Source organism: Moschus berezovskii, chromosome 10 (assembly GCF_049115385.1).
Source record: "Moschus berezovskii isolate FMDL1 chromosome 10, NW_MosBer_1.0, whole genome shotgun sequence".
Lineage (NCBI taxonomy): Eukaryota > Metazoa > Chordata > Mammalia > Artiodactyla > Moschidae > Moschus > Moschus berezovskii.
The window spans coordinates 110,517,658-110,541,705 of NC_142469.1; the positions used below are offsets into that span (position 1 = coordinate 110,517,658).

Consider the following 24,048-nt stretch of genomic DNA (forward strand, 5'->3'; position numbering starts at 1 on the left):
ACCTTAATTCTAACTAAAATATACTAGATCCTCTAATACCCTGTATCAGACCTTCTGAAATTTCAAGAATAAAACTTTTCAAAAGAATCTAAGACCTTTGAATAAAAGTTTATAAGATGACTCCCTAAAGATCAGAGCTTTGTTTCTAAATAAAGTCAATGCTCTTTAATTTTAAATGATGATGTAACCACAAAAACTCAAAACATTGTGGGACCAACGTGCTGTTCAGCAGCACTGTTGTAACTTTGCCATCTTCCACGTGAAATGGGCTACACCGTTCAGTCCATCAAAGGATGCATGTGGTGAGTGTGGCCGTGTCCGGTATAAATGCACTGTTGTCAAGACACAAGCAGACCAGAACCTCAGGTCCCGTCACTCTGCTCCACCTCACAGGCTCCCCACCTCCAGCTTCCCCTTCCCTCCGGGGCTCCTTTCATTATTGAGATGAAGCCATTACACGAAGGCCCCAGAGCTCCACGAGGTCCGAGCACTCAGCCCGAGCCTGGAGCCTGGACCCTCAGCACTAGCCTTTGCCGGAAGGATGATGGTCAGGATGTGAAAACATCGGACGCACAGCAGGAGAAAGGATACAGGAGTAGAAATCGTTCACTGCGGACAAGCTGGTGATCTCCGCAGCGTCGGTCGTGAGGAGCCTGCACACGGGCGTGCACCAGCTCTTCTGTCTGTACCTGCGAGAGGGTGGAGGACGATCTATCCCCTTGTTCCCCTTTTGCCACAACCCAAGATTCTACCTTCAAAAACTTGAAAATAAAAGTTTTCATGTCAGTATTAACAATCATATTTCATTAATATTAATAAGAAATAAATTTTATTTTATTAGGTAACAAGTTGACTACCTAAGTTAACCTTTAGGTAATTCTGGCTTTTCCTTTAATAAAACTTCATGAAAAATATTACTATATACATAGCCAAGTCGGATTCATCCCTATCTATGAGAAAACAGATTTTTCTCTTAATTTTAAAATAATTGCGTATACTTCGCAGATTCCACAGACCAAACCCGGGTCTCCTGCATTCAGGCAGATTCTTTACAATCTGAGCCACCAGGGAGGCCCTACTTACTTCAGATATCCAGTGAGCTATAAGTTGTCTGTTATTGTTCAGTTGCCCAGGCGTGTCTGACTCTGTGACCCCATGGACTGCAAGACCCAGGCCTCCCTGTCCATCACCAACTCCTGAAGCATGCCCAAGTTCATGTCCATTGCATCGGTGATGCCATCCAACTACCTCATCCTCTGATGCCCTCTTCTCCTTCTGCCCTCAATCTTTCCCAGCATCAGAGACTTTTCCAGGGAGTCGGCTCTTCACATCAGATGACCAAAATACTGGAGCTTCAGCTTCAGCATCAGTCCTTCCAACGAATATTCAGGTTGATTTCCCTTAAGACTGACTGGTTTGATCTCTGTGCAGTCCAAGGGACTCTCAGGAGTCTTCTCCAACACCACAGTCTGAAGGCATCAATTCTTTGGCTCTCTGCCTTCTTTACGGTCCACTCTCAGATCCATGCATGACGACCGAAAGAGCCACGACTTGCACTGGACAGACCTTTGTTGGCAAAGTGATGCACAGGCGGGCAACGCCAAAGCCATTCGCACTCAGTGTCCAAACCCCTCAGACACTTGAGGTGCGGATGAAACTGGTTGTCAGCCCATCCCGTCCACAGGGAGGTAACTGCTGGGCAGGGCTCTGATGCAGAGCCAGGCACAGAGTGGCGCCCAGAGGGGTGACTTGCAGTGCAGGGACAGGCCTCATGTCCCGGGAGAAAAGGCCACATGCAGACTCAGGGGACAAGCCAGGCCAAGTCTCAGGGGAAGTTTGGGAATGAAGCGTAATGATCAGCAGAGATTTCATAAACCCCTGTGTGTCCTGCTGAGAGACTCCCCAAAGTCACACAGCAGCACGGCTAAAGAGGTGATAGCAGCAACTTACTGTGGACAGAACAGCCCATGAGAGAGAAGAGTCATGTGAGCAAAGGAGGTGCAGACGTCCCTGCAGTAGGGGAGGGCCGGGATAAGGTACAGGTGATCCTGACCCAACCCACACCTGCCCAGGGTGCAGGAGTCCCCCGTGCTGGAGGCTGGCATGTGCCCATCAAGGTGAGGCTGTCAGCACCACGGGGACTCGGTCAGAGGTGAGGGAAGGGGGAGGGGCCAAGACAAGAGGCAAACAGCTTGTCCATGAGACCAGCCCCACCCAACACCCAAGGTGCTGGTGGGGCCCTGAGGCATGCAGGCCTAAACAGGACTCCCTTTCATCTTGCCATGAGAAACACAGACATGACACCTGGAGCTGCAGCAGCCACCGTGTTCTGCAGAGTGACAGCAGTGGGACAGAGCCGCCCAGAAGAGGGTGGTGGGCGGGACCTGATGGAACACCAGCATCATGGTGTGAGCACAGCGAGCGGCTGCTCAGCTCCAGGAAGGAAGCTGGCTGACGGGCCCCCATGCTGCAGGATGCAGGACAGGGGGACTGCGGGCACTGCCTTCAGGGCAGTGCGAGCCCACCACCACACTGCTGGGCACCACGTACGCCCCCTGTGGGGTGGCTGGAGCACGGAGTCCAGAAACACCCACCTGGCCCACCAGGCCCACCACCAGACGCATGCAGGGAAGCTCAGGGTGGCCCCCCTGGAACAAACAAGGTGTCTGGATGTGAGAACAGGAAGAAGTGTGGAAGCCTCCTATCGCCCGACACATCCCAACAGGTAAACCCACAGAGAGCAGCCGTGCTCGTGAGCGTGGTCATCATCACAGGTATGTCACACACGGACTGCCCATCAAACCACACAGACCCCTGGATGGGCACAGACCAGGGCCAGGATGCGAGCACGTGGGTCTCAGGAAGGGGACGGAGGGGCAGGGCTCAGAGGGGAGGCCTCTGGTTCTCTCTGCAGGTTTCATTTTCTTAACACTTTGAAAACAAAGACAGCCGAACGTTAGTGTCTGCTGACATCAGGTGTGCCCTGGCAGGTGTCCAGCAGACCATACACTCGTACCTCTGTGGACGCATCTGAGACGTTCCGTGCACATGTGCTCAGTCACATCAGACCCTTTGCTCCCCCACGGACTGTAGCCCACCAGGCTCCTCTGTCCATGGAATTTTCCAGGCAAGCATACTGGAGTGGGTAGCTATTTCCTTCTCCAGGGAACCTTGCCAACCCATGGATGGAACTCCTATCTCCTGCACTGGCAGGTTGATTCTTGACCACTGCACTACTTCAACTTACTATAGATGGTAACAGTCTCCATACAGAACGTGTTCATCATGTCGATGAACCAGGGCAGTGGCCCCCTTTCCTGAGTCCCGGACACTGGTGAGTCCCCCGAGGCCCAGGCCTGGTCCCCAGGGAAGCTCAACATGCGGAGAAGGACCTTCCGATCACAGGCGGGTGTGACCACACCTTGGACCCCGTTACTTTATTTGCACCGGCGCAGGGTGAGACACAGCATCCCGACCGCGGAGGGCGCTACCTTCGTAAGTCGTCCTTGCTGGTGTCGATGTGATGCCTGAGGAGCTGGACCTCGGGGCCAGAGGACGACAAGATAAACGCGTCGATGTAATAAAACTGTGCAGACTGGACAGGCTTAGGGAACATGTCTTTGCCCTGCAGTGCGAATTGGTCATCATCACTAATAAATGTCAGTAAAAACTCTACTGCTATAAATATGAAACCCTCTCATCCTAACACAAACATCCACTTATTCTAAATGTACAGAATGCCTCTTGGTAGAACCAACATACAACCTTCGGTTCTTCTTCCTGACTCTCGAAATGATGCTATGTAATTAAAATTTTACTGTAATGAGTGTTTGGAATTCTGGCCTTTTAAAAACTCTAAAATGAAAGAAAATTAAAACTTGACAGTACACACATTGAAGCCAAAGTTCTACACCTGTTTTAAACCCAGTTCTGAGGTGTCTGCTCCTCCAATGACGCAGCCCGGCCTGAGAAGGGTGCAGAAGTCGACAGGACTCTGGGCCCCAGAGCCAACCCCCATTCTCCCCTCGGCCTCAGAGGCCCCACCCGCCACCCTGGAGTGACCAGCCTTCCTCGAGCAGTGCCCCAGGACTCAGTCTCCTTTTACAAGACTTACAGGATGGGTGCTAACAGCGGCCTTGAATCTGCTTCCTGCCAGCAAGGAGCCTGGTGACTTAGAGCCGCGTCGCCTGTCCCCCGCTACCCATCTTCCTGACTCCCTTCCCTCTGTTTCCAAACAGTCTCCCATGAGGTCACCAAAATAAGGCATTTTTCTCCCCAAAACACACTTCCCCCACATAGTGTCCTGTGGGCATTATTATCGCCTCTACTAGAATCACATTTATTTTTATATTTAAATTATTCCCACATTTTACTATTGTTCGGGCATTTTCAGACATACAAACGTCAGGCTTATTTAACTGTATGTGCATATGTGCGCGTGTGCACGAGTGTGCTGCGCTGTTTGTGTGTCATGTGTGCGCGTGAACACACTGTGCTGCCCTCCTAACCCCACCCCTCGGGTGGGGCCGGAGACTGCGCAGGAGGAGCTGGGTGGGGCCCCCGACCACCAGCCCTCTGCCCCCGCCCAGTTACCAGACACAGCACCGGCTGCGGGCTGCGCACCGACCACACCCGCAGCGTCCCGTCCTGGGAGGCGGACAGCACCCAGCAGCCGTCGTGGCTCCAGCACACGCTGCTCACCGCCCCGTCGTGACCTGAGGACAGGGCAGGAAGAGCGGGCCTTGAGCCCCACAAAGCAGCAGAGCCACCGCCGCCGCCGCGTCCAGAAGGGAGTGACCCCGGAGGCTTCTCCCAGCCAAGCGCCCCAGCGAGCCGACGCCCAAGGCGGCGGACCTTGCTTCATTTAAAGGCCAGTTTGCGAAGAAGGTGTTAGAGGATTCCACTGGCCAACGGTGACAGTGTCTGAGCAATCAGACCTGCAGGTAACGGACCGCTTATCACTCAGCCGTCCCCTCGTTTCCCGGGCAATAAGCGGATGCTCAGGAAGGGAGAGGAAACGCTGCCCAGATCAGGAGGTAACACCAGGGACAACACCACAGCCGCTCCTGGGGAGTCCCGGCCCCTGCCAGCCCAGCACCCGCTGCCCGGCTGGTCCGCTCAGTCCCAAGGAAGCGTCAGGACCCACTGCAGATTCTGTATCGGCCCCTCTGACTCCCCCCACCCTCCAGCCAGCCCTGCCCTCCACTTGGCGTCAGCCACCTCCGGCTCTGAACCCGCACACGACCTGATTTTCGGACCCGCTTTGCCCTCACGACCCCTTAGAAAGGCCATCGCGGCCGGGAGGCAACCTTAGAATCATCCAGGACCTCCCCCAACCCCCCCACCCCCAGCCACCGAGAAGCAGAGGAGCCCGTGCGGGAAAGGTTTCTCGGAGGTGGATACTTGTTTGGGAAGAGAAAACCACAATCCTGCGAGAGGAGATTTAGAACCAACAGGGCCGGGCCGGGCTGTTCACCGGCCACGGTGCGCGCACGCAGGTGAGAAAACCAGTGACGCCTCCCGTGATGAGCAAGGCTGCACCTCTGCGCCCTGCGCCGCCCTGGGGCAGGCTCCACCCGCCACCCCTGGGCCCGCGATCCAGCGTCTCAGACTTCCCGTGTCGAATGCTTTGTGACAAACTGCCCAGAAAGAACAGCCGACAAGGGGACACACTTGTCTCAGCAAGCTCACCCCAGACGCCCGCGCGCGCCTGGGGCTCAGCATGTGACCTACACTCGGGAACCTGAGATCGGACAGAGGGGTGTAGCATCACCGCGTCACCCCGGTCAGAGTCCACAGGAAGAAGGGGGGCCACCATCCTGGGAGGATGGACTGGCGTAATCATGACCCAGAGAAAACAGAGGGGAGAAACACCAGAAATGGCTTTGCTGCCCTCTGCTGCAGGCTCCCGGGAGCTACAGCAAAGGCAACGAGGACTGCCTCCCTGCCGAGCCAGAGCCGGCTGCGTGGACGGGCGGGAGCTGGACACACCGAGCTCCAGACGCACCAGCTCACGTGGAGCAGCTCCCCTCCCTCCCGCCTCAAATGAGGCTGCTCGGGCCACCGCCTCCCCAGGCGGCCAGAGGCCTCAAGGCCACGTGAGGCGGATTCAGCGGGGCTCCCTCCCCTCCCCACAGCGGAGCAGACCCCTGCCTCCGGTCCCCCCATACCCCCACCGCTAAGGAGCACCGCCCCTCCCCCGGAGCAGATCGGTCAGGAGGCTGCCCGCTCCCGCCTGAGGGTCAGGACAGACAGACCGCAACTCCCAGTGACCACAGGAACCCAATGGGACCTTCTCCTCCAAGCTCCACCCTGGACACTGGAAGCGCCAGGACCCCGAGGGCTGTGCAGACACTGGCCTCAGGGTGAGAACCAAGACCCCAGGCCCTGCTGAGCCATGTGCCCCCGCCCCGGGACCCCACTGGGCCCTGCTTTCCACAATGTCTTCTCCCCACAGCAACGGTAGACGGCGCCCGCCTCTGATGACTGACGCCCCAGGTGTGGACAGCAGGGACGCGCTAGAGAAGAAGAGCAACAGGACACACAAACCTGACCCCAGGCCCCCAAGAACCCTGACCCCAGCACCCCCCTCCAAGACACAACCCTGACCCCAGCCTCCAAGACACACAACCCTGACCCCAGGCCCCCAAGAACCTTGACCCTAGCCTCCCCCGCCAAGGACTCACAACCCTGACCCCAGTCTCCAGGACACACAACCCTGACCACAGCCTCCCCCCGCCAGGACTCACAACCCTGACCCCAGGCCCCCACGACACACAACCTGACCCCAGCCTCCCGCCGCAGGACTCACAACCCTGACCCCAGTCCCCCCCAGGACACAAAACTCTGACCCAGCCCCACAAGAACCCTGATCCCAGCCACCCCAGGACACACAACCCTGATCCCAACCCCCAGGACACACAACCCTGACCCCAGTGCCCCCAGGACACACAACCCTGTCCCCAGCCCCCCAAGACACACAACCCTGACCAGCCCCCCAAGAACTCTGACCCCAGCGCCCCCCTCCAAGACACATAACCCTGACCCCAGCCTCCCCCCAGGACACACAACCCTGACCCCAGCCTCCCCCCAGGACACACAACCCTGACCCCAGCCTCCCCCCAGGACACACAACCCTGACCCCAGCCTCCCCTCCCAGGACACACAACCCTGACCGAGCCCCCCAAGAACCCTGACCTCAGCGCCACCCCCCAAGACACACAACCCTGACCCCAGCCCACCCCCCCCAGGACACACAACCTGACCCCAGCCCCCAGGACACACAACCTGACCCCAGCCCCCAGAACACACAACCCTGACCCAAGCCCCCCAAGAACCCTGACCCCAGCCTCCCCTCCCAGGACTCACAACCCTGACCCCAGCCTCCAAGACACACAACCCTGACCCCAGCCCACCAACCCCAGGACACACAACCTGACCCCAGCCTCCCATCCCAGGACTCACAACCCTGACCCCAGTCCCCCCCAGGACACAAAATTCTGACCCAGCCCCACAAGAACCCTGACCACCCCAGGACACACAACCCTGATCCCAAGCCCCCAAGACACACAACCCTGACCAGCCCCCCAAGAACCCTGGCCCCAGCACCCCCAGGACACACAACCCTGACCCCAGGCCCCCAAGAACCCTGACCCCAGCCCCCCCAGGACACACAACCCTGACCCCAACCCACCCTGCCCAGGACTCACCCCAGCCCACCCCAGCCAGGACTCACAACCCTGACCCCAGCCCCATCCCAGGACACACAACCATGACCCCAGTCCCCCAAGAACCCTGACCCCAGCACCCCTAGGACACACAACCCTGACACCAGGCCCCCCCAGGACACACATTCCTGACCCCAGCCCACCCCTCCCAGGACTCACAACCCTGACCCCAGCCCCATCCCAGGACACACAGCCCTGACCCCAGGCCCCCAAGGACCCTGACCCCAGCCCCTCCAGGACACACAACCCTGACCGCAGCCCCCCAAGAACCCTGACCCCAGCCCCCCCCAGGACACACAACCCTGACCCCAGCCCACCCCTCCAGGACTCACAACCCTGACCCCAGCCCCATCCCAGGACACACAACTAGGCCCCCAAGAACCCTCACCCCAGCCCCCCCAGGACACACAACTCTGACCCCTGTCACCCAAGACACACAACCCTGACCAGCCCCCCAAGAACCCTGGCCCCAGCACCCCCCCAAGACACACAACCCTGACCCCAGCCTCCCCCCAGGACACACAACCCTGACCCCAGCCTCCCCCCAGGACACACAACCCTGACCCCAGCCTCCCCCCAGGACACACAACCCTGACCCCAGCCTCCCCCCAGGACACACAACCCTGACCCCAGCCTCCCCCCGGCAGGACTCACAACCCTGACCCCAGCCTCCCCTCCCACACAACCCTGACCCAGTCCCCCAAGAACCCTGACCCCAGCGCCACCCCCCAAGACACACAACCTTGACCCCAGCCCTGCCCCGGGACCACCGGAGCAGTGGTGGAGGTCGGGAACCAGGCTGCAGGCGCCCAACAGGAAGGACCCTGGAAGGGGGCCAGTGGGCAGTCCTCAGACAGACGCAGAACTCAAGAGACAGCAGCAGGAGTTCCAGGCTCAGCGTCATCCCTTCATAGGACTTCGTGTGTCCACAACTCCACTGTACTTAGTGAAATCTTAATCAGTTTGACCTTCTGAAGTGACTGACCCCAGGGTTTAGCTGTTACACCCCTTGCCCTCCACCCAACATGAGGGGGTGGTCCTCCCGGGCCGCACTCACATCCGTCCAGCTGTGCCACCAGCCTGCCCTGTGCCAGGTGCACCCTCACAGGAGGGTCAGCACTGGGCCCCCCGGCATCCCTGGACTAGACAGCCACGTTGGATGGGAAACACTCTCAAGTCTAAAGCGTGAACACAGACCCTGCCAGCGAATGACACTCCACTGGGATCCATGGTCGTCACACTGGGATGCATGGCCAGCTTCTGCTCTCAGAAGCAGAGACCTCCAAGACGGACTTTACCTGAGCGCTGCGGAGCCCCTTCCACAAACGCGCCTCCAGGTCTGGCCCCACAAGTGACGCTCCCCCCTGCTCAGGTCAGCAGGGTCCGCGTAATCTGGTCATTTTGTTCCCCAAGTCAGCCACAGGTCTAGTCTGTTCTTGTTTGAAGGGAACAAGCGTGGCGCTTGCAGATTAACAACAGGACCATAGCGAGGCTGAATCTGTGCCCCAGAGGATTAAAAAGGCCACCCTGAAGCCACGCCCACAGGGCAAACAGGAACCGTGACCAACAGAAATCCATGAGCTCATCCTGCAGAACAGCAGGTGAGAGGCATGCATCAGAGACTCTCCACTGGTTACCACCCTCACTGAGCACGCTCACCCTATAACCACCCCGTCGGGTAACGCCTCTGACATATGGGTCACCACCCTCACTGAGCACGCTCACCCTGTAACCACCCCGTCGGATAACGCCTCTGACATATGGGTCACCACCCTCACTGAGCAAGCTCACCCTATAACCACCCCGTCGGATAACGCCTCTGACATATGGGTCACCACCCTCACTGAGCAAGCTCACCCTATAACCACCCCGTCGGATAACGCCTCTGACATATGGGTCACCACCCTCACTGAGCACGCTCACCCTATAACCACCCCGTCGGATAACGCCTCTGACATATGGGTCCCTATACTTACAGGGGCTTAAGCTGGCTTTCAAGAATGTGGAATCAGCTGTGTGTGGCCAGCCAAGCCTGTTGGGACCACTGACCCTAAAACGAGGCCTGTGCATGTGTCCAACGGACGGCCTCCTGACATCAGGAGGCCCAGAACGCCACCCTCGCCTCATGGCTTCTGAACGTGCGTCCCATGAAGCAGCATGCAACCCTGGGCTGTCTGTGCAGCACACAACTACCTCACCTTGTCCCTACCTCCCGTCCCGTCCCCCGCCCCCAAGACCACCCTGCTTCTCGGTCCCGTAAGTGCCTGGCCCTACCTCAGGGAGCAGGTCTGAGCTCTGCCCTCCCAGCTCCTCACTTGGCTGCCTTGTGTAAACCCTTCCTCTGCTGCAAACCTTGGCATCTCAGCATCTGCCTCAGTGTCTGGCAAAAGGACCTGACTTGGTAACAAGAGAAAAACACTCACAAATCCATATTAACTAAAATTCTCCATCTTACCTGACAAAACAGCAGGCATCCCAGTAAGGTCAGCATTGCAGACCAGGGACAAGTGGTTGGCTAAGCCACAGGCCAGCTGCTGTCCATCTCCTGGTTGAAAAAGTAAGAGAAACTCCTTATAAAGCATAAGTCAGAGGTACCACACTTGCAACAGGTGAAATTATAGAACTTTACAGTTAACCCGACGTTTGTTTTCACAGGCAGTGAGGAAACCTGAAACAGTAACAGCGTTCCCTCAACTCCCAGTCACCGGGTGTGCAGGGTCCACCGGGGGCTCATGCTACACCCAGCTTCTTCTGTGGACAGGAGCTGAGGGCTGGGGCTGAGGGGCCTGCCCAGGACGTAGGGCTGGTGAGAGGCGGCACCAGGATCTGAACCTGAATGTGCTGGGAAGTCCCGAGCAACCAGCCCCCCAGCCTCCCATGCCTCCTCTTAAGGGCATATTTGCCTCAGCCGTTCCATCTAAACACTGCCCTAAAGTAAGTCATAATAAATTATACATTTCCCCATAATATTCAAACTTGCAGATCCTACTTTTAGGTCACATGCTTGGTAAGCATATGAAATATCACATAAATATTTACTGATAATACTACACATCCAATTTCCCAAAGTTATTCAAAAAATTCTTTGACTGGCTGGAATTCTATGGAAAAAAAAAAAAGGAAGTCAGTAACCTTTCGGATTTGGGCAGACGGCTGGTCAAACACTCAAGGAGATGGGGGCGGGGTCTGGTGCACAGACAGACCCTGGACCTGGGCAAAGGCACAGTCTCACCTGTAAGCAAATCTGGAAACCAGAAATGATGTTTAACTCTGAGAAGAGCTTAAACAATGGAGCTACCTGGGTGAGAGCTGCCTCCTGGCTTCTTAAAGTCCCAGAAAGGAAGTAAAGGTGTTTGGATGCCAGGTTCCCAGAGAGGAAGTAAAGGTGTTTGGATGCCAGGGGTCTAGTGTGCCTGGGGGAGGCTCCACCCACTGAAGAACCAGGAGATCAGGTCTCCAGGGGGCAGTGGCGGCTCTTCTGTGGCCTCTCTTTTGATGAACCAGCCTCTGTATGCAGCCCTCCTGCCAGGCTCCCTTAGGGCTCGTGGAGGAGATGGCCACGTATACTCAGAGCACAGACCTGGACCAGCTTATAACCAAACCAGAGCTCCTGCTGCCAGAAGCTGCAGGGCACGCGTGGATGCCCTGGGCTAATCCTAGTGACGGTCCAGGGGAAGCAAGCTTTGATTTCAATCTAGACTCAAACAATGTCATATGACTTCAAATATCCAAGAGTTTTAAAATCTATTTTAAACAAGAAACTTGCAGTGAAGCATAGCTCTGGCTGGAGCAACGTACCTGAATACTGAACACACAGCAGGGCAGCCTGGTCGTGGGCCATGGCCAGCTGCTTGCTCAGCTTGCTGGGCGGAGGACTCTCCAAAGGGTACTCCTTACTTCAGGGAAGATCAGAGAAAATAACTGAGACAGTCCAAAGTAACATTTAGAAATAAAAAATATACTAGAAATAAGGTGAGTGTTTCCCTATTTACATGTATAATTTTATTCCATAACATTTCTATATATATAATGTGTGTATATATATATAAACTCTTACATTCAGAACCATGAAATAATATGTATATGCTGCCTACAGGAGACTTATTTCAGAGCTAAAGACATACACAGACTGAAAATGAGGGGATAGAAAAACATATTTCATGAAATTGGAAACAAGGCAGTAGTAGCAATACTCAGATCAGACAAAACAGACTTTAAAACAAAGGTTATTAAAAACAAACAATGGCATTATATAATGATAAAGGGATCAACACAAGAAGATATTATACTCATTAACATATATGAACTCAGTAAAATAGCACCTAAATATATAAAGCAAATATTAACAGACATAAAGGGAGAAGTTAACAACAACACAATAATAGTAGGGGACTCTACCACCCCACTGACATCAAAGGACAAAGCATCCAGACAGAAAATCAATAAGGAAACATGTTTTAAATGACACAGAAGACCAGTTCAACTTAACAGATACCTATAGGACTCTCCCCATCCAAAAACAGCAGAACACACATCCTTTTCAGGTACACATGGAACATTCTCCAGGATAGGTCATATGATGGGCTACAAAACAAGTCTCAACAAGAGACAGAGGACAGAAATTACATCAAGCATTTTTTCTAAACAAAATTTTATGAAACTGGAAATCAATTTTAGGAAGAAAAATGTGAAAAGCACAGACACATGGAGCCTAAACAACAAGCTACGAAAAACAAACGGATCAAAAAGAAAAAAAGAAAAAATCAGAAAAGACCTCAAGACATATCAAAATGGAAACACAACTGCCCCAAAATTTATGGGATGCAGCAAAATAAGTCATAAAAGGGGAAGTTTCATAGCGCCACAGGCCTTCCTCAAGAAACAAGAAGAATCTGAAATAACCAATCTAGTCTTCCATCTAAAGGAACCAGAAACAGAAGAATAAACAAGCGCAAAGTCAGCAAGAGAAAGGAAACAATGAAGTTCACAGAGGAAATAACATAGAGACCAAACACGATAGAAAGGACCAGCAGCACAAGAAGTGCTGTCTGAAAAGACAAAACGGAGCCAGCAAAGCTTTAGCCAGGCCGTCAAGAAGGGAAGAGAGAGACCCAAGCAAATCAAACGAGCAGTGAGGGGGGAGCCGGAAACCGATGCCGCAGAGGCAGGAGCTGTCAGTAGCAAGTACTGTGGACAGCTGCATGCCGGTAAACTGGGCCACCCGGGAGGAACGGGACAATGTCTGGGAGCATGCAGACTTCCAAAGCCAAGTCAGGAGGAAGCAGAGTCTCAACAGATGGAGCACCAGTAGTGACATTTTATTAGTGATTTGAAAACTCCCAGCAGACAAAACGGAGAAGGCAATGGCAAGCCACTCCAGTGTTCTTGCCTGGAGAATCCCAGGGATGGTGGAGCCTGGTGGGCTGCCGTCCATGGGGTCACACAGAGTCGGACACGACTGAAGTGACTTAGCAGCAGCAGCAGCAGCAGACAAAAAGTCCAGAACTGAACAATTTCACGGGGGAATTCTGCCAAACACATAAAGAAGAGCTAATTCCTATCCTTCTCAAACTATTACAAAAACTTGAGGCAAAACACTCCCAAATTTACCTTTAACACCACCTGATACCCAAACCGGACAGAGATGCTACAAAAAAATTATAGGCCAATATCATTGATGAATAAAGATGCAAAAAATCATCACCAAAATATTACAAATTTGAATTTAACCATGTATATAAAGGATTATACATGATAAAGTGGGATTCATTCCAGAGATGCAAAGATGATGCAATACTCACAAATTAATCAATGTGATACACCACATTAAAAACAGAGATGATAAAAACAACACAATAATCTCAACAGATGCACAAAAAGCATTTGAGGAAATTCAGCATCCTTTATGATTAAAAAAAAATAATAATAACTCCCTGGAAAAACAACCACAGGAAATCCAAGCTCAGCAGAGCCCAGGGCTGTATTCCATACTCAACCATGGATGTTTGAGAGGGTCTGACAGGGCGTGAGGGCATCTGGTGGAGACGCCTACTCAGTAGCAATGACCTGCTAACATGGGAACAGCAGACAGGGCAGGAAGAGGACCAAGAAATGCGATTAAACGTGGGCAAGTCAGGCCCAGCAGCGTCTTGTGAGCCAGCGACAGCAGGTGCAGCTGTCATGCACACGGGAATGAGGAGTAGCTCAAGTGCCACAGCCCACTGTCTCTGCGTAGATGGTGTCACCTCTAACAGCAAAGCTGGGGGCCCTATAGGCCCCCAGACACCTTCCTGTCCAGAGAGATGGACCCAGGGAATCTGCAGAACTCGTCCAGCATCCTGGGACACGGGGACAGGTGTGGACACAGAGCCGGGCAGCCAGCTCTCGGCTGAGGACTGCTGGGTTAAGGAAGCCTTTCCAAGCCAATGAGCCCATCGCAGGCCACCCAGAATGGCACCAAGCACCATGTCTACTCAGACTTCCTGTCCAATTACCACCTAAGACGCTTATCAGAATAATCGTTAGCTATGATGCTCTCCAAAATGAAACCTAAAACAAAAATTAAATGTTTCTAAATAGTTAAGGTGATTAAAAACAGCAGCATGTCTGAAAAATGATTAGTAGGAATTAAATTTAACTAAAAGAAGAGACAGATACAAAAATAATACATACATATGTGTGTGTACATGTATGTACTTACACATAGGTACTGAAAAGGTCTTGTATCTGTTTGAAAAAAACAAAGTATCTAAAGAGTTCCTCCAAATTATCTCAGTTACTTGGGATGCACAAACTAGGTTACATACCACCTGTAATTGTTTTTGCATTTTGAAACTCTTTTTCCATCATTTTTGAAATTAGTCTTTGGTGAAAACATGGTTGCACTGTGGAAAGAAGAACTCCTTGTCACTCACAGATTAAAAGTTCTAAGCTTAGAGAACTACTTCACAGTGAAAAAATAAACATAAATTCATAAATGCTTCCCGTGTCCCAAGTTAGTAATAAACTGAACATTTAATCACTTTAATTTTGACAGCTATTCCTCTAATTCTATATCCATATCAGCTCTTTCACTAATGGGGACATAAATATATTTGTGTATTAAAATTCCGGAAAACACCGTGCTATTTACCTACGAACTCTGGGTTCCTAGATAAAAGCTAAGATAATTGCTTTGTAGCCGGGCATGCAGGGCAGCCCAGATTTCAGCTTCAGGTCTGGAGCCCTGGGAGAGAGACGGGGGGGCGGGGGGGCTACATTTCCGCAGCAATGGGGACTTTCTGCAAGTCCCCTGGGCAGTGACCCGGAGCAGACCTGGATGAGACAGGTAAGGACACGGACATCTGCCTGTGAGGACCGGGCGGGGCGGGGGCTCATCCCACCCAGAGCACAGGGTCCAGGGAGGCTGGGTGAGGGCGGTGGGAGCCAGGTGAGGTCTCAGGAGGAGGAAGCACCCAGGCAAGGAGGCAGGCAGTCGTCAGCCTCACCACCTCCCCGTCTGTCCTCACTGCCTCCAGGATGTCACAGTGAAACACATCATCGCCCAGTGACCCCACCTAGAATCTCCCTGTACTTCTCCTAGAAAGTTCAAACCCTGGGGCTGGTACGTAGGACTGACCATGGCCTGGTTCCTCCTCCCCCTGGACCGCCTCACAGGCCCCACATGCAAGACCCAGCCAAGCACAGTGAACCCGAGGAGTCCACACTAAGCAGATGGCACCACCACTGGACTAGCACATGGGCTCAGGACCTGGACTAGTGTGCAGCTGCACTGAGGCATGAATCCAGGATCCATCCACCCACCACCCACCCATCCAGTCACCCATCCATCCATCCAATCATCCATCCATCCATCTACCACCCACCCATCCAGCACTCAGCCACCCAGCCACCCAGCCACCTACCCATCCATCCACCCATTCACCCAGCCACCCATTCATCCATCCATACATCCACCCACCCACCCACCCATCCACCCATGCATCCACCCATCCATCCACCCACCCTTCCACCCATGCATCCACCCATCCATCCACCCATTCATCCATCCATATATCCACCCACCCACCCATCCAACACCCATCCATACATCCACCCACCCACCCACCCATCCACCCATCCATCCACCCACCCTTCCACCCAGCCACCTACCCATCCACCCACCCATTCACCCAGCCACCCATTCATCCATCCATATATCCACCCACCCACCCATCCATCCACCCACACATCTACCCATCCACCCACTCACCCATCCACCTCCTGCATTGCAGGCAGATTCTTTACCAACTGAGCTATCAGGGAAGCCCCAAAGTACATAGCAAGCACTCAATAAACGCTTGCTACTGCTGCTTCTGTTCTGCAATGGTGACACGCTTGGGTCCACACACCCACCTCCATCCACACCAGCACCTGCGCCCGGAGGCTATGGTCTGTCTCTGGGTGGTCCACTCACCATGGGGCAGCCGTGTAGCCCGATGACCGAATTTTGCTGTGGAAAACCAGCGGGTGGTCCTTCACGACGCTCCGAGCAGCTGCAGGAAACACGGTTACAGAAGAAGCAAGTCATTAACACGGCTGCTTCATCGTGGATAAGGACAAAGCTCTGCAGAGACAGCCGAGTTCACACAAGAGGAGTCAGTGCACACCCTACAGACTGGAGGGGCTTCATACCTGATGACAAACCAACACCACCAGCAGAAAGGGAAACCAAGGGCATTAAAAGTACCAGAAAACAACAAAAACGTGATTTTCCTCCTTAAACGACCTGAATCGTAGTGTTTAATACTGTGTATTCAGATACTCGAGGGCTAAAACGTCAGCCCTTCCCACAGTGCTGGCCCTTCCTGGCACGTCTGGAAGAGGCTGTCCACTCTGGGGTGAGACAGGCCGCACAGAACCCGACCAGTGGGATTCTGTCCACGGGACCCTGAAACCCGCAGCATGGAGCAAGTGCCTCTGTGCTGGTGCCAGGTACAGCTCCTCTACAACAGGAATGCAAGTCTCTTATGCCAACCAAGTGTCTCTCTTATGCCTGTGTTTATCACGACACAACAGTCAGAAAGACCAGCCATAGAGCATTTTAATGGCAAGGAAACACCTTACCCTATTCTTAACACACTCTAAGTTTCCATGGCCCAGCTGGCTGGTTAGAGCTCTGACACCTCAGGAACTTACCACCGACACTGACAGGTCCCAAGGGTGCTTTCAGACAGAATAAAGTCCCGCCAGAATTACTCATTTTTTTGTATATTTGATACTTGCTATTCAATATGAATATTCTATGCAATACTATAAAACAGCTTTAGAAAATGGATAATTACATAACACTGAATACTCCTAAAACCAGTTCTCGTTATTTTAAAACAAAGAAATTCAGCTCTGCTTTGGAACTATTTCAAAGGGTCGCAAAGAGTCAGACATGACTGAGCGACGGAACGGAACAGAACGGAAACCGAGACATATTCCCATCAACAGCTCACGGAACCCCACTGGGCATGGAGGCCCCGAGGAGGGAGCTGGGCCCCCAGAGACCCTTGGGAGGGACTGGAAATCCCAGACGAACCAGGAAACCTTGCTATTTCTATTATGCTTTTGTAAGAGGAGGGAAACAAATTTTGAGATTACAGAATCACTAAAATCAGTCATCTTCTGTAATATTCCATATGAATATTTTCTAAACAATACATAAAGCTATCATAAAAAGTCAATGCTTTAAAATTTCACCAGTCCCTGGATACAGAGAAATTATAATCTCTGTAATAAACCTTACTGTTTATATGACTGTTCTCACTAAAGTTTTGTTTCACAATTTACATATTATTTAGTTGTGAAGCATAGTACAGCATGTACAGTCATCTGGAGCAAAATGATACATCCTAGCAGGGCATCCCCTGTCGGTCCAGTGGTAAGAACTCAGTACTTTCACTTCCAGGGCCCAGGTTCAAACCCTGGTCGGGAAACTAAGATCCTGAAAGATTCTTGCCATGCAACCAAAAACATAAAAAAAACCTGGACAAAACTATCGTTCAAAAAGATGCACGCACCCTTATGTTCACAGCAGCACTGTTCACAACAGCCAAGACAAGGAAACAACCTAAATGTCCATGGAAAGACAAATGGATCAAGAAAATGTGGTGCGTTTATACAGCAGGATATTACTCAGCCATAAAAAGAATGAAACGATGCCATTGCAGCAACACAGATGGACCTGGAGATTACACTAACTGAAGCAAGTATCAGACAACATCACATGGCAGCACTTACAGCTGGAGTCTAAAATGCGACACACGTGAACCTATTCTCAAAACAGAGACGTACTCACTGACACAGAGACCTCCTGGTGACCTCGGTGGTTACCAGGAGGAGTGAGGCGGGGATGGGCAGGCTGAGAATCTGGGGTTAGCAGAAGGGGCATCACATTTAGGGGCTTCCCTGATGCTTCAAACAGTAAAGAGACTGTCTGTAATTCAGGAGACGTGGGTTCAATCCTAGGGTTGGAAAGATTCCCTGGAGAAGGGAATGACAACCCACTCCAGTATTCTTGCCTGGAGAATTCCAGAAGACAGAGGAGCCTGCTGGGCTACAGTCCATGCGATACCAAAGACTAGGACACGACTGAGCGACTAACACACACACATACACACACACACACACAAACACACAGAGATCCACACACACAGACATACACACACATACACAGAGACACACACATACACACACACAGACATACACACATACACACACGCATACACGCGCGCGCACACACGTGCACACACACACACACACATACACACACAGACATAAACACACAGAGACACACACACATACACACACAGACATACACACATACACATACACACACAGACATACACGCATACACACGCGCGCACACATGTGCACACACACACACATACACACACATAGACATAAACACACAGAGACACACACACATACACACACAGACACACACACACAGACATACACACAGACACACACAGAGACATACACACATACACATACACACACAGACATACATGCATACACACGCGTGCACACACGTGCACATACACACACAGACATAAACACAGAGACACACACATACACACACACAGACATACACACATACACATACACACACAGACATACACGCATACACACGCGCGCACACATGTGCACATACACACACACATACACACACATAGACATAAACACACAGAGACACACACACATACACACACAGACACACACACACAGACATACACACAGACACACACAGACACACACACACATACACACATACACATACAGACACAGACATACACACATACACACACGCGCACACACGTGTACACATACACACACACACAGACATAAACACACAGAGACACACACACAGAGACACACAGAGACACACACACACAGACATATACACACACACACACAGAGATACACACATACACACAGACATACACACATACACATACACAGACATGCACACATACACAGACACATACACACACACACACAACATTTAGAATGGATAAACAACAAGGTCCCACTATAGCACAAGGAAGAACTGCATCCAATCTCCTGGGATAAACCACAACAGAGAAGAATATTAAAAATATACACATGTATATGTCTGTGTAAAACTGAATCACTCTGCTGTACAGCAGGGACTGGTACATTATAAATCAACTAATACTTCAACTAAAAATAAATTTAAAATAATAAAATAAAAAAGTCTTAAATTCCATTTGAAGGGCCGATCTAAGTAAAATATATCTAAGAACAAAATGCAAATGAATTTGGTTAAAAAAAGAAAGACAATCCCAAGTCTCATTTCACAGCAGGCCTCCACACAGAGGTCTGGTATCAGCTCACACTGGGGAGCATGGTCCTCAGCGCAGCTGACAAAACAAGTTGCCCTTCTAGGGTATGAGGGACGGCATCACTTTTAACAGAGTTCACCCCACAAGTAATTTGCTTTGAGTGAAAACATAGTTAGGATTTTGGAATACTCTCTGAACAACCTAGTGTTATTCCAACTATTAGGAATTTTAATTAATATTTGTTAGTCCACAAGTTTTCCCAAAGAATATTAAAAGAAATCTATACATAACATTATTTGGGGTATTGTCGAAGAAAATGATTCAAAAATACTTATTATGTTGCCCAAAGTTATAGAGTTACTTACTTCCACTGAATTGTACACACAAGTATGGTTAATACGGTAAATTTTATGTAATTTATATTTTACCACAGTAAAAAGTACACACAAGAAATAAGTGAAGAGATACACACTGCCATATATAAAATAGATAATAAGGGAAAGCGTTAAGTCACTCAGTCGTGGGCGACTCTCTTTGAGTCCACGGACTATAGCCCACCAGGCTCCTCTGTCCATGGGATTCTTCAGGCAAGAACACTGGAGTGGGTAGCCACTGCCTTCTCCAGGGGATCTTCCTGACCCAGGAATTGAACCCAGGTCGCCTGCATTGCAGGTGGACTCTTCACCGTCTGAGCCACCAGGGAAGTCCGTAAAATAGATAAACAACAAGCATTCACTGAGTAGCACAGTGACAGACTTTGTTTTCTTGGGCTCCAAAATCACTGCAGATGGTGACTGCAGCCATGAAATTAAAAGATGCCTGCTCCTTGGAACAAAAGCTATGACCAACCTAGGCAGCATATTAAAAAGCAGAGATACCACTCTGCCAACAAAGCTCCATATAGTCAAAGCTATAGTTTTTCCAGTAGTCACGTACAGATGTGAGACTTGGACCATAAAGAAGGCTGACTGCCAAAGAATTGATGCTTTTGAACTGTGGTGCTGGAGAAGACTCCTGAGAGTCCCTTGGACTCCAAAGAGATCAAACTAGTCAACATAAAGGAAATCAACCCAGAGAAACCACTGCCAGTATTTCTCATGTTTTGAATTCCTAAGAATTATACCCAAGTCATGAATAAATGCCCACCATATTCCCCACCACAAAAACTGTGTCAACACGCGAGAGGCAAAGAAAGGAAGAAGCAAAGGAAGCAAAAGCACTGAATTCTCACCTCGATGAACGTGAGTCCACAAAGAGACAGAGTGCAGCTGAACAGACACCTACATTCTGCACTCCAGACTGCGTTATACTCACCAGACTGCTTCTGAGTAGGCGGCTTGGTTCTTTTTTCCTTAACAAGTCCCAGGTACAGCAGAGAGGTTGGTAAGACACAGGAGCTAAAATAAAAACACAGTCCTGGTCTGTGACAGCAAACTTGCGTGACAGAGTTATTTCAGGGAAACGTGCATCTTAAAGACAGTTTCGCACGACTCCGCACCTGGGCAGCACCGACAGGCCCGGTCCCCGGCGGGGGCACTGCTGGGACCTCAGCAGAGCAGCAGGGTCCACCTCCACCAGCGTGGTCTCCTTCCTGAACATGGATGTGAGCAAGCAGAGGACCTGTGCAGACGGGTTCAGAGAATCGGTCGTGGTTGTGGGCACTTTAGTTGTGCTACTGGGTGCCCTGTGCAGATGTGTGTGACCCCTGAACCTTCACACACAGCCTCATGGTGCGCAGCCGCGAGAGCACGTCGGAAGGGAGGATAACCTGCAGCGGGAGGGCACACCACCCCAGCCTCGCTCAGGGCACAGCTCACAACTCACCTTACCACCGCCGGTTCTGCTCGCCACAGCGCACGATCCAGCAACCTGTATGCTGAGGCTCCGGAAGTCTTCATTCCCGGCAAAGAGAAAACAGGCCACACGTAAGGCCACGAGGTGCTGCCTGCACATGGGCCGGGGCCAGGGCCAGGGACGTGAGGACAGAGCGGACAGGCCGCTGCCCCTGCAGAGCTGCCCCGGCGCCAGCCCACAGACCAAGCTCCACACACAGCTGCGAGAGCACGGGAGGCGCAGCGTCCCTGCGAGGACTCCGAGCCAGGCCCAGGATACATGGTGTGGGACCTTAACAGACTGAAAAACCAACCGGGAGGCAGGCACAGACAACGGGACCAGCAGAGGTCACGTGCGCAGACAGATGACAGGGAGGGGACTCCCCAGGAGGAGGGCCCGGACCAGGAGCCCTTGGGGAGCACGGCGCGGGCCAGGCCGTGTGCACACGGGGCAGCAGGCAGCAGTCCGTTGTCTCCACGCAGCTCAGGGGCCAGTGGGGACCAAGCCTGCGGGCATGCGGACACCGGGAAAGGCAAGAAGTCCATCACTCAGCCCAACAGCTGTGATGGTGACCAGGCGCTCCAGCAAGGCTGTGGCGGGGACACAGGGCCAACTTCAGGTCCCGGATGTAGCTGGGCCCCAGGAGGAGGGGGAGACAGAGGACCAGGGGCAGGTGATAGGCTGCAGGAGGGGCTGGGGGGCTCCAGGACACCCAGCGTGGTGCAGGTAACCCAGGAGCCTGGTCCCTGGGGGTCAGTGACGGGCACCCACCGTGACCCCCCGAATGTCAGACAAAGGAAATCGTTAAAATTACAAGCTATCTGTATCAAAGATTCTCTGAAGGTAGATCTTACCCTTGTAATGTAAAACAGCCTCCAGTTCAAAGCTTGCCAAGTTAAATATGAACAAACCAGCAGAGCTTCCAATCCACAAGCAGCTGGCGGGCTCAGAAAGGCTAATTTCAAAAGGAAGAGAGAAAAGCATGTGCTGACCGTCCTCCTCAGCCAGAGTGGCAGGGACCCCGGGCCTCAGGGAACCTGAGGGTCCCCTGCCCGAGTCTCGGGTGCCGGCCCCATCTCAGACCACCTCAAGCACGTCCAGGGAAGGTGGAACTCAGAAGGCTCCAAGCTGGGCCCGACTCAGCTCTGGCCTGAGGCTTTCCTCTCCTCTAAGGTCACCAGAGGTAGGCACCTGTGGCCTCCGCAAGACCCCCGCACAGATGGGCATCCCTGCCAGAGCCACACCTGCACCACAGCTGCACCTGAAGACCCTGCCGAGCGGAGCTGACAAAGCAGAGACTAACCGACAGAGGCGTTCACACCAGGACAGACAGGTCTGTCTCTGCTGCTTTGTTTTCTGATTTACAAGCTAGACACAGTCTGGAAACTGACTGGCCAGCCTCCTCTGGCTTCGCAGACCTGGAATCAGAGCAGCTTTTTCAGGCACCTCCCTCCCACGCACACCTCGGCCACCGGGCCTCCAACAGCCCCAACTCCCTGGGCTGCTCATGGATCCTCAGCCTCCAACACCAGCCCCAGGGAGATCCCGTGAGCCTGAGCAGAAAGATGGTCACTCTCCCTGAGCAAAGGTGGGGACGCAAGGCCTCAGAGCCCCTAGTCAGCTCACGTCCAGACCAGGCAGGGGCCCTGACTGCACCAGCTGCCTCCTCAGGGCTCCTGCCCCAGCAGAGCCAAAGGCAGGCCTTAGTCATCACCGGAGCTCTCTGCAGTCTGTGCAGAGCCAAGGGGAATGAAATCATGACGTATCTGCTTAGTCAGAGTAAAACAGTGGCTCCCTGGTGTTCCCAAATATTTAAAATATTCTATAAAACAAGAAATAACTAAAATTCATTTGGGGTCAAATTTAAAGGTATGAAATATGACACAGATGGCAGAAGTTTAGGATGAGTTATGATAATGTCACCCTTTCCCCTATTGCAGAAGTCAAGATCAGCCTCAGTGGGTGAAGTAAATGAAAATAATCTCATTTCCTTTATTCAGTTCAGTTCAGTCGCTCAGTCGTGTCCAACTCTCCGCGACCCCATGAATCACAGCACGCCAGGCCTCCCTGTCCATCACCAACTCCTGGAGTTCACTCAAACTCATGTCCATCGAGTCGGTGACGCCATCCAGCCATCTCATTCTCTGTCGTCCCCTTCTCCTCCCGCCCCCAATCCCTCCCAGCATCAGAATCTTTTCCAGTGAGTCCACTCTTCGCATAAGGTGGCCAAAGTATTGGAGTTTCAGCTTTAGGATCAGTCCTTCCAATGAATACCCAGGACTGATCTCCTTTAGAATGGACTGGTTGGATCTCCTTGCAGTCCAAGGGACTCTCAAGAGTCTTCTCCAGCACCACAGTTCAAAACCATCAATTCTTCAGCAATCAGCCTTCTTCACAGTCCAACTCTCACATCCATACATGACCACTGGAAAAACCATAGCCTTGACTAGACAGACCTTTGTTGGCAAAGAAATGTCTCTGCTTTTTAATATGCTATCTCCATTCCATTCCGTTCCGTTGCTCAGTTATGTCCGACTCTTTGCGACCCCGTGGACTGTAGCCTACCAGGCTTCTTCGTCCATGGGATTCTCCAGGCAAGAATACTGGAGTGGGTTACCGTTTCCTTCTCCAGGGGATCTTCCTGACCCAGGGAT

At 52.2% G+C, this 24,048-nt stretch overlaps 1 protein-coding gene across 4 annotated transcripts in view; it reads right to left on the reverse strand.

The window, feature by feature from the left end:
• WDR27 (WD repeat domain 27) overlaps nucleotides 1–24,048 on the reverse strand; it is a 151,262-nt gene that overhangs the window by 99,507 nt on the left and 27,707 nt on the right. For 3 of the 4 annotated variants that reach the window (XM_055433681.2, XM_088840913.1, XM_088840914.1), the window contains exons 10-20: nucleotides 22,249–22,349; nucleotides 21,386–21,453; nucleotides 21,060–21,181; nucleotides 20,876–20,958; nucleotides 16,183–16,261; nucleotides 14,534–14,611; nucleotides 11,526–11,623; nucleotides 10,183–10,272; nucleotides 4,594–4,715; nucleotides 3,492–3,625; nucleotides 592–689 (exon numbers count right to left, since the gene is read on the reverse strand). In XM_055433681.2, the coding sequence (XP_055289656.2) occupies nucleotides 592–689; nucleotides 3,492–3,625; nucleotides 4,594–4,715; nucleotides 10,183–10,272; nucleotides 11,526–11,623; nucleotides 14,534–14,611; nucleotides 16,183–16,261; nucleotides 20,876–20,958; nucleotides 21,060–21,181; nucleotides 21,386–21,453; nucleotides 22,249–22,349 (1,073 nt within the window). The remainder of the gene's footprint in view (nucleotides 1–591; nucleotides 690–3,491; nucleotides 3,626–4,593; nucleotides 4,716–10,182; nucleotides 10,273–11,525; nucleotides 11,624–14,533; nucleotides 14,612–16,182; nucleotides 16,262–20,875; nucleotides 20,959–21,059; nucleotides 21,182–21,385; nucleotides 21,454–22,248; nucleotides 22,350–24,048) is intronic. The other variant, XM_088840912.1, reaches the window with a different exon arrangement.